The sequence below is a fragment of the Hirundo rustica genome, chromosome 3, assembly GCF_015227805.2.
Source record: "Hirundo rustica isolate bHirRus1 chromosome 3, bHirRus1.pri.v3, whole genome shotgun sequence".
Lineage (NCBI taxonomy): Eukaryota > Metazoa > Chordata > Aves > Passeriformes > Hirundinidae > Hirundo > Hirundo rustica.
Window position 1 is genome coordinate 74,448,861 of NC_053452.1, and position 15,525 is coordinate 74,464,385.

Below are 15,525 nucleotides of genomic sequence, written 5' to 3' on the forward strand. Positions count from 1 at the left end.
AAAAAAGGTTTTTTCATGGGACATGCAGGAAATACTAAATTCTTCTGGTAAAATCAGTTTAACTGGAATTAAGTGGTAAAACACTTCTCGTGAATGTAACCAGTACAAAATAGAGCTGAAGCTATCAAGTGAAAATATGTGTGTGGTCAACAATTTGATGATTAAAGTATTGAATTTTAAAAAAAAAGTCACTTAGTACAAAAAATGGTTTGGTATACCTGATTTAGCCTTGAAACATATATAAACATGTTTACATATATATCTGTGAATATTACCTGTTCAATTTTGTTATATTTTGATATAACAAAAATGTAGCAGGTACCTGTATGTTTGAGTTGCACCTACAAAAGGAGAAAACTATTTATAAAGATTTTGTATAAAGATTCTCGGTATCGGTTTTTTTAGGACCTCATAGTGCTTTCACATTGGCATTATGAAATTGGTCTTTTAAATGTAGATAGTTTCCTTTTCAAGTACTCTTCTTTAAATTATCTTGGCCATATCCACATATCCACAGAATTATTTTGGTTTGTTTATCTGTTTATTTTTATAACAAGCTTGCTCGGTGACATCTTTTAATTGTAAAAATCATAAGTGGAGTAGGAAAGATCATTTATGGTCACTGTACCTATAGTATTGTGTCAAAGCAACCCATGTTGTCACATGTTCACAAGATAAAGATGTGTAAATTGGTATAGTTATGGTTTTAGGATTATTTCAAAATTATTTAAGTTGCAAATATCCCAACACTTTTTTTTAATCTCGTGCTAATCCTCTGAATTCCATGTGTTTTCATCCAAGTACTTATGTACAGCTGTAACGTATATATTTAATTTTGTCTCTTCTCCGATTTCCAGATTGCGCTTGGCACGGTAACTAATGTGGAAGAAGCAGTAAAGTGGATAAGTTACACATATCTTTATGTACGGATGAGAGCAAATCCATTAGTATATGGCATCAGTCACAAAGCTTATCAGGTATAAAATGCATTTTAAAAAAAATCTGTAAATTGTTCCGAGTCTCTAATCCTTCCCTGATGTGAGGATAAATATTTGCTATTTCTACTTAACCTGACATCAGCAATTCTTTTAAAGTGCTTAGAAAAAGGAAGATGTTTTCTGTAGCAGAGTGTTTTTACCACTGAATTATGAGGCCCCTTCTGTTCACATAAAAATGCATTTTAACTGGTCAAGTTATGCTCCAAAGGACACCATTCATTCTTATTACACAGTTACTGGTAACTTAGGTTCTTTTCAATGGTCCAGTTTTGTAGACCAGATATAAATGTTGAAAGAAAGCATTTTTGAGTTGCTTGATTCCCCCTCACCCCGTCAGCTTTTCTTTTAGAATTTCATGGCATAATATTTTATAAACTATAAAATAACATTTTTCATTGGGTGATATTTTCTTTCATATGGTTTATTAATCATAAGATTTTTTATTAATTTGTTTGGAATTTTTTTTTTTATTTACAAGCATTCCATGCTGTGATATGAATCAGAGCACATTTACATTAGGGTTTTTTCCAAGCTTTTTCCATTGTAATTTTTAGGAAGATTAATAGTTTACAGATTATCTGAATATTATTATCTTTTTCTTTGTACGGCTGTTTATAAGCATTTAATGTTAACTAAGTTAGACACAGTTAATTGAGCCTATTGCAGGTCAAACTCACAACTGTATGGTAACTGCAGTTTATTTCATGTCAAGAATCCATTTTGTGACTTTGTAATTTATTTTGATATTGTGAAGCAGCAGTTTGTTAGGTCATGGTGACATGCTGAGGGATATGTCAGCAAGCAGTTTTTGATAATTTTTGTCTCTGATAGTGGAAACTGCAGTGGAAATAGGTGTCTATTGCTTAAGGAAGCTTCTGTAGACACCTTTAGACCTCTGGTCATCCCAAATTTCTTTTCTATAAAAAGCTATATAGTACATTGCCATATGTTAATATAACAGTACATAACACAGACCGCAAATAGATAAATGGGAAGCAAAAAAATTATTTGCTAGTGAGAAGAATGTTGTTGTCCCATTAATATAATTTTTGTTGTTGTTGTTACACTATCAAATTCTAGATTAAAAGAAATGTAACCATGGTGATAATAAGTGGTGCAAAAAGCAGTAAAACACTAACACAAATATTTTTAATAAATTTTAAAAATAATGAACAGGAGTTTCTCCCCTTCCCCCTGCTCTAGGGTTTCTGTTTAGCTGCTGAGAAAGTGAGGCTTGCCAGCAGTTGTTATATTCTTTCACTAACCTTCTTTCTCTTCCTTTTGATTTGATGTGCTAATGCTAGACATTCATATTTTTGAGTTGAGGCAGTAACAAATTATATCAATGTGAAATGTTACCCATTCCTGTAGGAGCAAAACCAATGCAAATCCCTTGTGTTCTAGATAACCCAGTTTTAAATGTCAAGGCTTATGTGTGATAGAGAGTATATGGATGCTATAGTGCCCAGTGCAGGTATAACCAAAGCTTTGTGGGGATAGGTATCCAATTTCCATAACTGGTGTCTTAGTGTATTTTAGTAATGTTGCAGTGTGCCAATTTCTATCTTTGTTTTTACTGACAGTCAGTTTTATCCATTCAGAATCCCTGTATCCTTCGTGAAGCACACTTCCTAGCTGTTTGATGAGACTGAGATCATGCAAACTCATTCTCCATTCCCTTTTCACTGGTGCTCACCACATCCAGTAATTGCTTTTGGGCACCCACACAATAGGGTGCACATCTTTGGTACCCCACAGGATCTTTCTGGGCTGCACCCCGGAGCAGGCTACTGCAGGGCCACTGCTTTGGGTTGTGATTTTTCAAGTTGTTTGCCAGAAATACCAGTAATGCCTCTTACTGATTCATGAAAGTGGTGAAAATTAATGATGAGAGCAAGAGAAAAGAAAGAGTGGAGAAAAATTGGACCAAATGCAAATGTTGTATTAGCGAAGCCTGTAGTATGAACTACAGGCATTTTCTCATACTTCTGTAGTTGCAATGAAAAGGTGCCCAGATTAAATAAACTTTGTCTATTTTCTCCTCTTTTTGGTTCCACTCTTTGCTCCCACAGTTAAGTAGAGCTTTTTATCACCATAAAACTTAGGTTTAAATATAAAAATCAGAGGAGCTTGTGCCCAATATTTCTCTCAGTAAGTTAGAAAAAACAGTGTGGATAATAATGTACTTTATCATGAATAGTAATGTATTTTATTATTCATTCTTAAATTTTCATATGCATACTCCAGACCTGCTCAGTTTCTTATTGCGGACATCCCAAAGCTCATTTTAAAGAGAATGGCTTAAAGCTGTTCTAGGCTGGATCCTTTTTTCTGGGGATTTCTAATTATGCAAGTTCAACAAGAAGGGTTCTAACCATGGATTCTCTAAAGTCAAATATTGTTTCACAGCTCTTTCAAGTTGGTGACCTTTCCTTTAAGGTTAAAACTTTGTAAAAAATGTTAGCGTGCTGTTGCAGCTTTAGCTTTTATGTAAGGCAAAAGATTGGCATGTACTTTGGACTGCCAAAGCAGTTAGGGAGTCATTTTGATATTTTTTAAATTTTTTCCCCCACAATAGTTTTAAGAAACGTTGAACATCTGGCATCTAGATCACTTTTTTTTGACCAACTCTGCTCTGAAATCTGACCTCAATGCATGACTTACTATTGAGAAAAGAAGTCTAGACCTTTGCCGTCTTAGCTTTTGACTTGAAACTAAGGAAAGCCATAACTAAGGAGAAACAGCTTCAGGGTAGCTGGCAAACATGGAATATTAGGAACTAGTCTCGCAGCTGCTTTGTGGAGATGACTGCATTTGGCTGCAGCTTCACCAAACATGAGACAATGTACTTCTGCACAAAGGTGAAACTGAACCCTGGCCCATGGAAAACCAGAGCAAACCAAGGCATGACAATTCTTAGAGCCTGCTCCTTTTTGCTGTCTTGGTCATGTATCTCTGTTTCAGATTTACCAAGAGGGCTAGTATGACTTACTCTGTATGAAATCTGAGCTATACGTGAGTCCTGAAATAAGAATACTGCCTGTGGACTAGAACAGGGTTTTAGTTTCTTCAGCTAATTATTGCTTGTCTAATTAGAGTCGTATCTCAGGTGCACATATACCAGAAGGTTAACATAACTATGAATCCCTTTTCACTCATCCCTGTCAGTGTGGGTATCCCAGGTGGCTGATGTGGAAACACACAATTATACAGCAGTCCTACTCAGATGGGAGTTTTGCCCAGCCTTTTATGTACTAATGAGATAATGTGCATTCTTAGTTGGACAAAATGTCCAAGTTCCTGAACTTTGATATTAATAGAAGTGGTGTTGAGCACAGGAAGGTCCTTAGTGTGCTTTTAACATGAATGTTACTGTATATCTGTAACTCACTAATTAGAATATCCCAATTAACATACCAAAGGCTTTTGGAGATGTTAAAGTTTTTTTGCTAGGAAACATTTAAGCCATGCAATTTGAAGCTTAATCTATTATCAGTGCAATTAAAGCCATCCTCATGTCAGTTACACAGGAAGGTATATCTTCAGCCATTTTCATAAACAGAAGGTGCCATAAGATGACATGTTTTTGTGAAGTGATACAGTATTGACAATTTAATGAAGAATATGTTATCATTAAAACATCTTTCAAAAATGTCAGTGTAAGTTTGTTTCATAATCCTGCTACTGTTTCATAAATAATAATGGTCTCCATTGTACTGATAGTCCCAAATAATTGTAAAAGAAATTTTATTCTGATTATTTTGTCCAATACATACAGGGCTTGGTCAGTAATATCAATGTAACTGTTATTAGTGAGATCTCCAGAAAATCTTGACTTAATAACTGTATGTACCTTTCATGAGTTTTTTGACTTTGTGCGACTGGGTTATCTCAAGAAAATTATTTGTTTAACACTTCTTTTATGCAAATAAATGTGTATGTTTCATGTCTAGATGGATCCAGGTCTAGAAAAGCACAGAGAACAATTGGTTATTGAAGTTGGCAGAAAACTGGACAAAGCCCGAATGATTCGCTTTGAAGAACGGACTGGCTTTTTTTCTTCAACAGATTTAGGCAGAACTGCCAGCCACTACTATATTAAATACAACACTATCGAGGTAAAAGATGATGTCCTGTTTCTGGAGGGTTTTTTCTTTCTTTTTTAATATATACCTAAAATAGCTGTAAGATACTACAGAATATGCAGTTGATTAGTTCACTGTATTTTCAAATCATATTTACTGAAATGGGGGGAGAAGAAGTAGGAAAAAGAAAGAAACTAAATATCAAGCCATACTGAAAAACTAGACTAAGTGTGAAGTGAGATTTGAAATTTCTATAGTCTTTCTGACTTCTTGTAGGAGAATTATGAGAAACATTTTGGTATTCATGGTGTATGCAACCATTAGTACATGATAGCACATTATAGTGTAGCGTCTGATGACAGATGACCTTCTCTGGGAGATCGTCCTGTCATGTTGACAACCTTGGACAACTTTTGGCCCCGTAATCAGATTGTGCTGTAAGCATGTACAAAATTTTGTAGTATTGGAAACTTGCTTTGACCTACACATTAATCTTAAAATATTTTCTTTTTTAGCAAATTAAGTGTTTTTCTTGAATAAAAGCTAAAGACTCGGCATTAATAATTTTTAACTGCTCCCTGTCACTGTATATAATTAGTCTCACATATTTATTCAGTCAGGTATGTCCTAGACTTTTTTTTTTTAATGGCCACATTGTATGTCTCTTGATTTTGGGGTGGCCAAAGCACTGGGAGGGACTCTTTTTCTGAAACTGCTGAAAAGTCATTATGGAATTTGTTCCTGTTTGTATTGCATCACCCTGGTCTTCCAATAACTTCCATTTTAGCCTTATATGCCTTTTAAACCCTTGGCTAAGGTTTCTTTGTTGCCTGCTATATCTGTAATTTTTATTTTCAGTGACAAATCAATTCCTTTTATTTTTAATAGACTTTCAATGAATTGTTTGATGCTCATAAAACCGAAGGCGATATTCTTGCTATAGTTTCAAAAGCTGAAGAGTTTGAACAGATAAAGGTAAAGTTAAAGAATGTCTTGAAACTACACTTCTCTAGTACTTACTCCATAAATATTGTCGACAGACACAAGTTTTGGTAAATGCTAAGCACCGTTATAAATTGTTTTCTGAGTTTTCTAAGTAAACTTAATATGCTCTCACTCAAATTTATACATAGTTCAGCTTGAACTATAGTGCACATTTAATAACTAGTTATGGATCTTTGGGTAATTCTTTTAAATGCTTTTAAGAACTTTTCAGCTCTTCAATTATTAACAGGTGAAGTTAAGTGTCCATTTGAATAGTGTGCCTAGGGATGAGATCGTTTTTCTGTTTGAAGTTTAAAGCATTATTGGATGTCTCCCTGAACAGTTTGCTTTATCAGGAACGAGGCAGGACTCACTGAAGTGAACTCTGATATATTTTCCACAGGGAACAATATTAGATTGGCAGAATGATAAATTCTCATAAATTCAAACCTGAAATCTAAAATGTTGTCGTAACAGATTTTATGTGGGCTAGAAGATTACTGTTCTATTGTACTCAGTTCAACTCCCACCTCCCTTTTTGCCTCCCGTTACATTCCAAGCTGGCATGAGCTTGTTTGCCCATGCTTCCATCTCGCAGAGGTACGAGTCAGACTCCACAGGGTTTGTTAGCTTGGGCTCATTGCCATTTTACCACAATTATACAACTTGCAGATCAGAGCTGGCTCTCATTCACCTGGCTCTGCGAGCTGGCAGTGTGAATCCCTCACCATCTACATATTTACATATTTGCACACATTGTCTGGGTATTACCATCTCTTTATCTAATGGAGAAATTCTATTTTGCTGTAATCTCTTCTATTATAGAAGATAATAAGCAGTGAGGTTTCACAGTCATACATGGAACATTTTCCAAGCTAGAAGGGGTTTTTTATGATAGTGATATTGCTTGACTAGGTCTAAATTTAGCGTAATTTAATATTTAAAAGGAAAGCATATGGAAAATATGATGTGATGTGTTTCTATATTTGTAATAAAGTTAGTAGCGATGCTTCTTGACTAAAGCCCAGTTTTTCTAGTTTACTTTCTCAGATTTATGTGGTATGGTATCAGTGCACCACCATTTCCAGATTTTTGTGATTCTTTGTTGTGCAGCTCTGAATGTTAAAATTAGTAACTGGTTTTCACAAGAATAACTCAGGATTTGCCCCTCTGTGTGATAGAAATTGTGACTTTTGATAAGTGAATCACATTTCCATAATGCCTTTAAAAACTCTGAATTTTGAGATATGTAACTCATTAGTAACTGAAATACAGAGCTGGGTTAGACCTTTACTGTGCTGTGCAAGAGCAGAATAGAATTATCAAAAATGCTGTTGTAAGCAGAGCATAGTATTCCCGTGAAAGTGGAGTAATTTATGATGGTTCTGTACTTCTTGTCTTTCTTTCCTGTGAGACTAGTGACTAGAAAGTTGAGGATTTTAACCCAATTGTCTTAGGGTCTCTTGTATGTCAGGTAGTCAGGTCCAAATGAAAATTACTTTCGGATGATTCCCTGCAGGGACCAAACATTTACCCTCTTTAAATAAGTTTTACACTAACAGACTATCAGTAAGTCAAAGAATATGTAGATTTATGCTAGTTTTGCCATGTAAGGGTCATCAGTTAGATTGTGAAATGTTATGCATTATTCAAACCATAGGTATTAATATTTCTTTACTCGTATTAAGACTTAATCTTATTAACAGTGAAAATTTTAATGTGATGAATCACAGTACTTCACAGTTTTGAGTTTAAAAATGTATTATACCACATGCAAACTGTGTAACTATAATGAGTACATTTAATGTTAATTCAAGATTGCCCTAATCCAGATGGACAGAAGTTTTACTCTGGTCAAATAAAAAATAAAATCTCATCAGATGAAGGATGGTAAGGTCACAGGATTCAATTTCTGTGGCATATCAAATTTTTGTATGTCAATGGCAACCTTAATAGATGGTGATGAATAACAAAATGTAATTGTGTCTCTATTAAAATAGTTTCAATTATGGTCTATTAGCTACATTGCGGAAGATATGGGTTTACTGCTTTTTTTCTTCTTTTTTTCTCCTTTAAACTGGAGACTCCATTTAAAAGTAATATAACTATGTTATAAGGAAAATTTGATTTCAGTGTAAAAATTTTCATCTAATTGCTTCAGCCTCTTCATAATGTATAATTGTGTTTTAGGTAAGAGAAGAAGAAATAGAAGAGCTAGATACCTTACTGAATGATTTCTGTGAACTTCCTGCTCCAGGAGGTGTGGAAAACAATTATGGAAAAATTAATATCCTCCTTCAAACATACATTAGCAGGGGGGAGATGGACAGCTTCTCCCTTATTTCAGATTCTGCATATGTTGCACAGGTAAAAATCGTATTTTCTATGTATTTGTTACCGTCTTCTGCTGTTTTAATTCTCCGAAATATTTACAATTATACAAGTAGGCCCTGATCTACATCTTTTTTGTACATTTTTGTGCAAGTTTATTTGAAAATCAGAGCCTTGTGCATGCATGTGAGCTATAACACTTGAGTAGAAATGTTTTGCAAAAGGCTGCCTTGGGACACTATGGCAGTTTTTGATAATTATGAATGTCCTTTGTTTGTAGTACCCCTGTAGTCTTATTATATTTAGTTGCTCTAACTGTGATTGCACAGAAATTATATTCTCTAAATTTCAGGGTTTTCTTCTAAATGTGAAAAACTGTTGTAATCTATTTCTGTTATTTGTGTGTTTTTATACTTCATTCTGCAAAACATAATTTGTGTTTGATTCACATACCTTGGTTTACTCACAAAAGACGTGCTATTGTAATTCTATTGCTAGATGTAACCTAGCAAAAAATGTGCAGATTTACATACCAGTCTATGTATTTGTTTGTTGGCTTCATTTGACACCTGAAGGGTTGATTGTAAACACAGTGTTTAGTTACCACACAGGCACGTACACAGGGGGACAGGACACAGAGATGTATTTAGACAGCTGTGACCCCAAGAAGCTGTACCTTTTAGCCTGTCTGCCTCTCTCTCTTCTTTTTTTTTCAAGTCAGCAAAGGTGTTGTATGGAATTATTTTTGTCTCACCCTTAAAAAAATGCTTTGGAAAGAGCTAATCTAAAAGTTGCATTTAGTTGGTACTAAATGTGAGATTAAAATATTCAAAATTATACATAGTCTTTAGCAACATTTTCATAGTAGCATAACTTTCTTCAGAAATGTGTGTATTTTGTAGCACGTATGGGTATAAATTAGAAAATGCCAAATTGATTGTGCACATCATAAAAATTGTGGTACTTGCACAGCAAAATCATTTTCTGTACAAGCCTTTTAATCTTTGCTTTCAAGGCAATTGCTTTTATTTGTCTGTCTCATTTTATAGCCTGTTTAGTGAGGCAACATGATCTTCTTCTCAGATCTTCATAAACTGTACGTGTGGAACCAGTGCTACAAAGTGTGATTTTTTTTTTACTCGGATAGTGACTATTAAGAAAATTATTCATCCTTCCTAATAAGAGTAATGTGCTTCTTTAGTAACATATGCTTCCTATCACAACCAAATAATTTTCTATTTTTTATTCCGGTTGGCATAGCAGAGCCAGTAGGGAATGATTATATTCTATTCAATGAATCAAGAACATAATTCCTAATCCAGACATTAAAAAAAAAAAAAAAAAAAAAAAAGGCATAGCTTCATAATACAGCTTGAAAAGTTTATGAAAGGAATATCATAACTTAGGCTTCCAGGATAAGACTGACCTCATTCAAACTTATGTTAATAATTATTTTTCCAAGTCTAAAGCATATTTGTACAGTTTGGTTATGCACTATTCTCAGAATATAGTAAAATGTTTTCTAAAAGTCACTACTGTTAAGCTTCTGTGCAAATGTTGTGAAATTCAGTGTGAAATGGGATGCTGTTATAGAAGCACACACTGGAAAAAAACAAAACTGGAATTTCCATATTAAGTGAATTTGCAGGTGTCTGTTATGGGGGGGTACATTAAGTGAATTTGCTTCAGAAGTGATTGATACACATAAATTTAGAACTACATAATGTTAGCATAACTGTGATCAAAGTTCTATGGCAGACCTGACACTACAATTTTAATTGGTTGCACATGTTGCTTTTCATAGTTTCAGAATGCAGCCATGAGGTAGTTCTGCCACTAGACAGTGATGGAAAACAATTAGTTTTCAAAAATGTTTGAAATTAGTTTGAAAAGAAAAATCTATTGTTATGGTTTGTCAAAGAAGAGTCTATGGGCTCCTTTCCGTTTTACAAGGAATATTGCGAGAATTACAATTGCTTTTTGCTTTTCTCCTTTTCGCTTTCCAGAATGCAGCCCGTATTGTTCGAGCTCTTTTTGAGATTGCCCTGAGGAAACGTTGGCCTGCCATGACGTATCGGCTCCTGAATCTCAGCAAAGTCATTGACAAGCGGCTGTGGGGCTGGGTGAGCCCTCTGAGGCAGTTCTCAGTGTTACCACCATCCGTCCTCTCTAAACTGGAAGAGAAGAATCTCACCGTAGACAAGCTGAAGGACATGAGAAAAGATGAAATAGGTGAGAAACCAGCAAGGCTGATCTGCTTAAACTGTTAGAAACCAACGGGCAAGTAAGAGCTAAATCTGAGCCGTGCATCAGTGTTCCCACTCTGGTCTGGAAGCCGTGTAGAGACGTACCGCACATGAATATGGTTTGTCCAATAAAGAAGGTTTTTTTCCAGTCTCCACAGCTCATAAAATGGCACAGCTCTGAGGATTAGGCTGGCCCATGTCCTGGTAGTCACAGAACAGAGATGGGAAGGAGATGTCTATTGATAAGTATTTACGTATATATGTGTATATATATATATACACATTTATGTTGACCTGTGTGCTTCCCTTTCTGCCTTACATAACACACTACTATAAAAGGCATCTGTTTACTTTTGCCAGTTGGCACAATATGGCCTTTTTTTAAACTATTAATGTGAAAAAGAATAAAACCAGATTATTACATTCAGGTATGCTATCAGTAAATGGCCTTCTTCTGACTGCATTAATTTTCATTGAACATGGAGAATTCATTGTCACTGGTGTCACTGCAACAAAACCTTAATGGAATTTTTTAAAGGATTTGACAGTCCAATAATGAAAAAATCCACAAGCCTACTGATAGATATAATGACAATTTCTAGTAAGTCTGTATAAACTGTTGTGCATAAACTGCCCACCAGCTGGTTGAAGTAAAAAAAAAAATGCAAAATTCACTTGTAATGCATTTCTTTTTCCTTAGTGTATTTTTTTTTATTTGGACTTCATTTGCACCTGCTCTTACCAACCTGTTGATAAAAAACCTGCCATTTTTTGAAAAATCTAATTTTAGAATAAAAATACCATTCATACTCACTGCTTAGAAGCTGTCACATCTAACTTAATATTTCTTTCATTTGCAGAAGAACTACATTCCTAGGTTAGAAAACTTTGTTATGTGCCTAATCTAGGCTGGGAAAAGTTAAATAAATATGTAAAAGTTTGCAGAATTAGAGGCTGTATTTTCATTAAATAAGTTAAACCAAAAGTGACAAAATTCTATATGCTTACTTTAGCTTCATTTTAATATACTCATATTAAAAGTTTTAAAAGCATTGCATTTTATTTGATGTGCTAGAATTATAATTTTTTTATTTAGAAGTGTTATAGCACTTTTTAATTCACATCTGTTATTTTTTTTTTTATTTGTGGTATCTTTTAGTGCTCTTTTCTGTCTCTTTAGTGTTCTTTTCTGTTAATTGTATTAGTGGGGTTTTTTATTTTGTTATTGTTTGGTTTTGTGGAGCTGTTTTTTGTTTATTTTGTTTTTGTTTTGTTTGGGTTTGGGTTTTTTTAAATTGTTCTTTCTCCCCATACCGTCACTTGAGAAGAAGGAACTTTTGTGTAAAAATCAAAACCAGTTTTGCTTCCTTCAATGTATTGGAACCAGGATTGACAGGATGGAATTGTATCTATATAAACCTGCAATTAGTCTAGTTTTGGTTTATATTAATGTAATTTGAAAGTAGATGAAACATGGGATTTGACTGTGAAAATAGGTCGCTGCTGACCATACATAATGATGTTCCATGTTCTTCACCTTTTAATATCAGAGAAAGTTGATCTGTGTATCTCTGTGAAGCAGTTACTTGGCACACTTCCTCCTGTCTGGCCTCTCTTTCTGAGACCTGTGAAGGAAGCCACCTTATTTTTATTTTGAATTCTAACCCATGTTGAAGTGAGAAAAGGCACACCTTCCAGGTACTGCCGCCTTCTCTTATCCACAGGGCTAGTTTCAGTCTTAGTGTTTCTTGCTTATTAAATGTTATTGAGACCTTGGAGGTAGAGTAACAAAGACAGGAGCTTGCTGGCTGACTCTGCCCATGGCTTAGGGGGAGATGAAAGCATCAGATGGGTGGAGAGCATGTTGTGTGCACAGATCCTGGATTCCAGGGTACCAGGAACTGATCAACACCAGCCTATGAGATGTTGTAATGTGGCCATGGAGTTTCCAGAAAGCCAGGAAATCGCTGTGTCAGCTGAGATAAACAGTCCTTTTTTTTTTCCAGAACGCAGATGACATACGTTTTAGAATAAGCGAAATTTGTTCTTTTCTTTTTTTTTAACATGCCTGCTTTCTTAGTCCACTTTTGATCAGAGGGTTTTAGTATTTCCTAAATGTTTTAGTATTTCCTAAATGCCATTGATGGTTTCTCATAATGTGACTACTGAAAAAAAAAAAAGAGGGGGCTTAGGGGGAGAGAGTTTTATCATATTTTGTAGAGGTTGGGAGAGGAGCCTTATTTTCCCCTGACACATAATTTTAGAAGAACCTTAGTGCTGTCCTGTACAAACACAGTTCACCTCACCCCTTGTGATAAAGTAATTTTTGCCATGAAAAGTATACTTACCTACATAGTTTTTTTGAGTCATATCTTTGAGTATTTGTCGTCTGCCTTTATTAACATGATTTCTGAAGTTTTACCGCTAGCCGCAAAAGCTAGTTGCTGTGCAAGTATGCGGTAACACTGCATCTGTCATCAACGTGTACCAACATAAGGGGTTTGGTTTTTAATAACCCACTTGTTGGAGGTACAATTATTTTACTGACTGCAAATTAAACTGATTAAACTTTTGGTTAGGGTTTTGATTCTTAAGCAGGGTCACCATTCATTACTTCAGAGTATAAACATCTGTATGAGACAAATCTATCTGTCAATTTGTTAAATAAGAAAAACTGAAAAGGGAAAGTCAGTATCAATTAAAAAAAAAAGCAGTTTCAAGATGCTATGCTCATAAACATCTTGTAATTGCAAGAAAAGGTGTGTATCACCTTTTCACTTTGCACATAATGCAAAAAATAGGACTTCTCCTTTTTAAATTTTTCTTTATTTTTTTTTTAATGGGTAAGTATGCACAGAACCACATAATGGTATACCAGAAAATATCAGTAGCAATTGGTAAGGTAGATTTTAACAGGGAGTATTTATGACCTTCACAATTAAAGTCTAAAATATGCTCCACATAATTATATTACAGTTCCAGTGAAAATGTAGTAAATAAGCTGTATTTTCCTAAATAAGCCAGAAGGTGGAATAATTTCAGTAGAAAAAGAAATTACTTTGTTTTATATTCAGAATGAAGAGCAAGGAACAGAGATTTAAAATACAACAGAGCTGTAAAATACAAGGAGGACATTTTTCTAAATAAATAGATTCACTTTATTGCCTTAGTTACCATGTTTAAAATAGGAAAAAAAAAAGAAAAACCAAAACATTGCAACATTTAATTTTTCCTTTTGTGTCAATTATACACTGGTATGTTCTGACAGATCAGAGCTGCTGTGAGATGTTTACTTATGTGCATTTTTAACCTATTAAGTACCTTTGTTCAGTTTTATGAAAAGCATTCTGTCTGAATGACATTTCTGTTTGAATCACTACACAGAAATTGTGGAAGTTCAAATTAAGTAAAAAGTTTGTATTTGTGCTCTGAAAAGGAACTGTACAGCTGGGTAAGATCCTGGTCAAAAAAGTCAGTGAAGGAGAGGGAACTAGTTTGACATAATGTTTTCAGTGTGAATTCTTAATAGTTATTTTAACCCTTTAGTTGTAGCCAAAAAGGGGGTTAATACTGATTTTTCAATGCTCTAAATTGCTAATTCAAGTTAAGTATTACAAAATATTCAGACATGCCAGGTCAAGAGAGTCAGACATTTACGTACTCAGGAGCAAAACAAGCGAGTAATAATACTTCTCTCTAAAAGCCTATTTGAAAGTCAGGGTTGTATGCTTTTTCCTGGAAATGCAAATTCGTTACACCTAATGTTTTCTTGGCAGGTCATATGCTGCATCATGTGAAAATCGGGTTAAAGGTAAAACAGTGTGTCCATCAAATACCCTCCATCATAATGGAAGCAACAATCCAGCCAATCACCCGCACAGTGCTCCGAGTTCGGCTGAACATCGCTCCCGACTTCACATGGAATGACCAGGTAAAAAAAAAATGAGGAGGAGGCAAGATGAGAAGCATTTGTTAAAGCTTCAGTGAGGGAGATGATCACTGGGAGCCCGTAGCTGTTTGGATTTAAAAAAAGCATTTATTTTAGCTAAATGCAAATTTGATAACAGGAACAGGATGACCTTTATGACTTTTGTTGAAGAAAGCAGGCAGAGATCATCTTTTCATTTCTGTTAATCCTTGTAAGATTGGGCTGTGTACAACACATTAAGGCAAATGCTTAAAACTGAAGATTCACAGTAGTCACACACAGATTAATGTTCCCAGAAAGGAGAAGCAAGAGAAAGGGAGATGTGAATGGCTCTCTGAACTATGAATGAATGTCAAACACAGAAAAGCCTTGAAATGCAGTTCAAGTATGCCATGTTCTCCTGTTCCTCCTGGCTTCACAAATATGCATTCACAATATCAGTGCCTTTCTCTGCTGGGACCTGTCTGAACAAAAAGAACTGAGATATATTTGGAATTATGTTCATCTGTATTTTATAGTGCAAGTGTATATGAAAGGAGTTGTACCAGTTACGCATTTAGCTATACGCACGTCCTTTGATTCATGAATCTGTTCATTAGAAAGAAATTTAAAATCTGTCTAATTGAAACATAAATGTCCACATGGGGGCATTGTATTGTTGCTGTTACTTCTGAAACTTTCTACAGGAAAAAAAGATACCTTCATGGGCAAACATAATTTTCTTCTTTTAGACTGATGAGATTTATGCTTAAGATAAATTATTTTGAAATTTGGATATTAAGTATCTGTTCTTTTATTAAAAATTAATTTTAAATTCCTTATATTATAATTTTACTTTAATCGTAATAAAATTAGTTTAATTCCACAAATATTTAAATTACTTTAGAACTTATTTTCCCTGATGAAAAATGTTTTATTTTCTTGTGGAAGTTTCACCAAATTATCTTATAAAT

At 34.5% G+C, this 15,525-nt stretch overlaps 1 protein-coding gene across 4 annotated transcripts in view; it reads left to right on the forward strand.

Moving 5' to 3' along the window:
* ASCC3 (activating signal cointegrator 1 complex subunit 3) overlaps nucleotides 1–15,525 on the forward strand; it is a 254,871-nt gene that overhangs the window by 162,233 nt on the left and 77,113 nt on the right. For all 4 annotated transcript variants that reach the window (XM_040058833.2, XM_040058830.2, XM_040058831.2 and 1 more), the window contains exons 17-22: nucleotides 858–977; nucleotides 4,952–5,116; nucleotides 5,972–6,058; nucleotides 8,258–8,434; nucleotides 10,405–10,630; nucleotides 14,421–14,575. In XM_040058833.2, coding sequence (XP_039914767.1) covers nucleotides 858–977; nucleotides 4,952–5,116; nucleotides 5,972–6,058; nucleotides 8,258–8,434; nucleotides 10,405–10,630; nucleotides 14,421–14,575 — 930 coding nt within the window. The remainder of the gene's footprint in view (nucleotides 1–857; nucleotides 978–4,951; nucleotides 5,117–5,971; nucleotides 6,059–8,257; nucleotides 8,435–10,404; nucleotides 10,631–14,420; nucleotides 14,576–15,525) is intronic.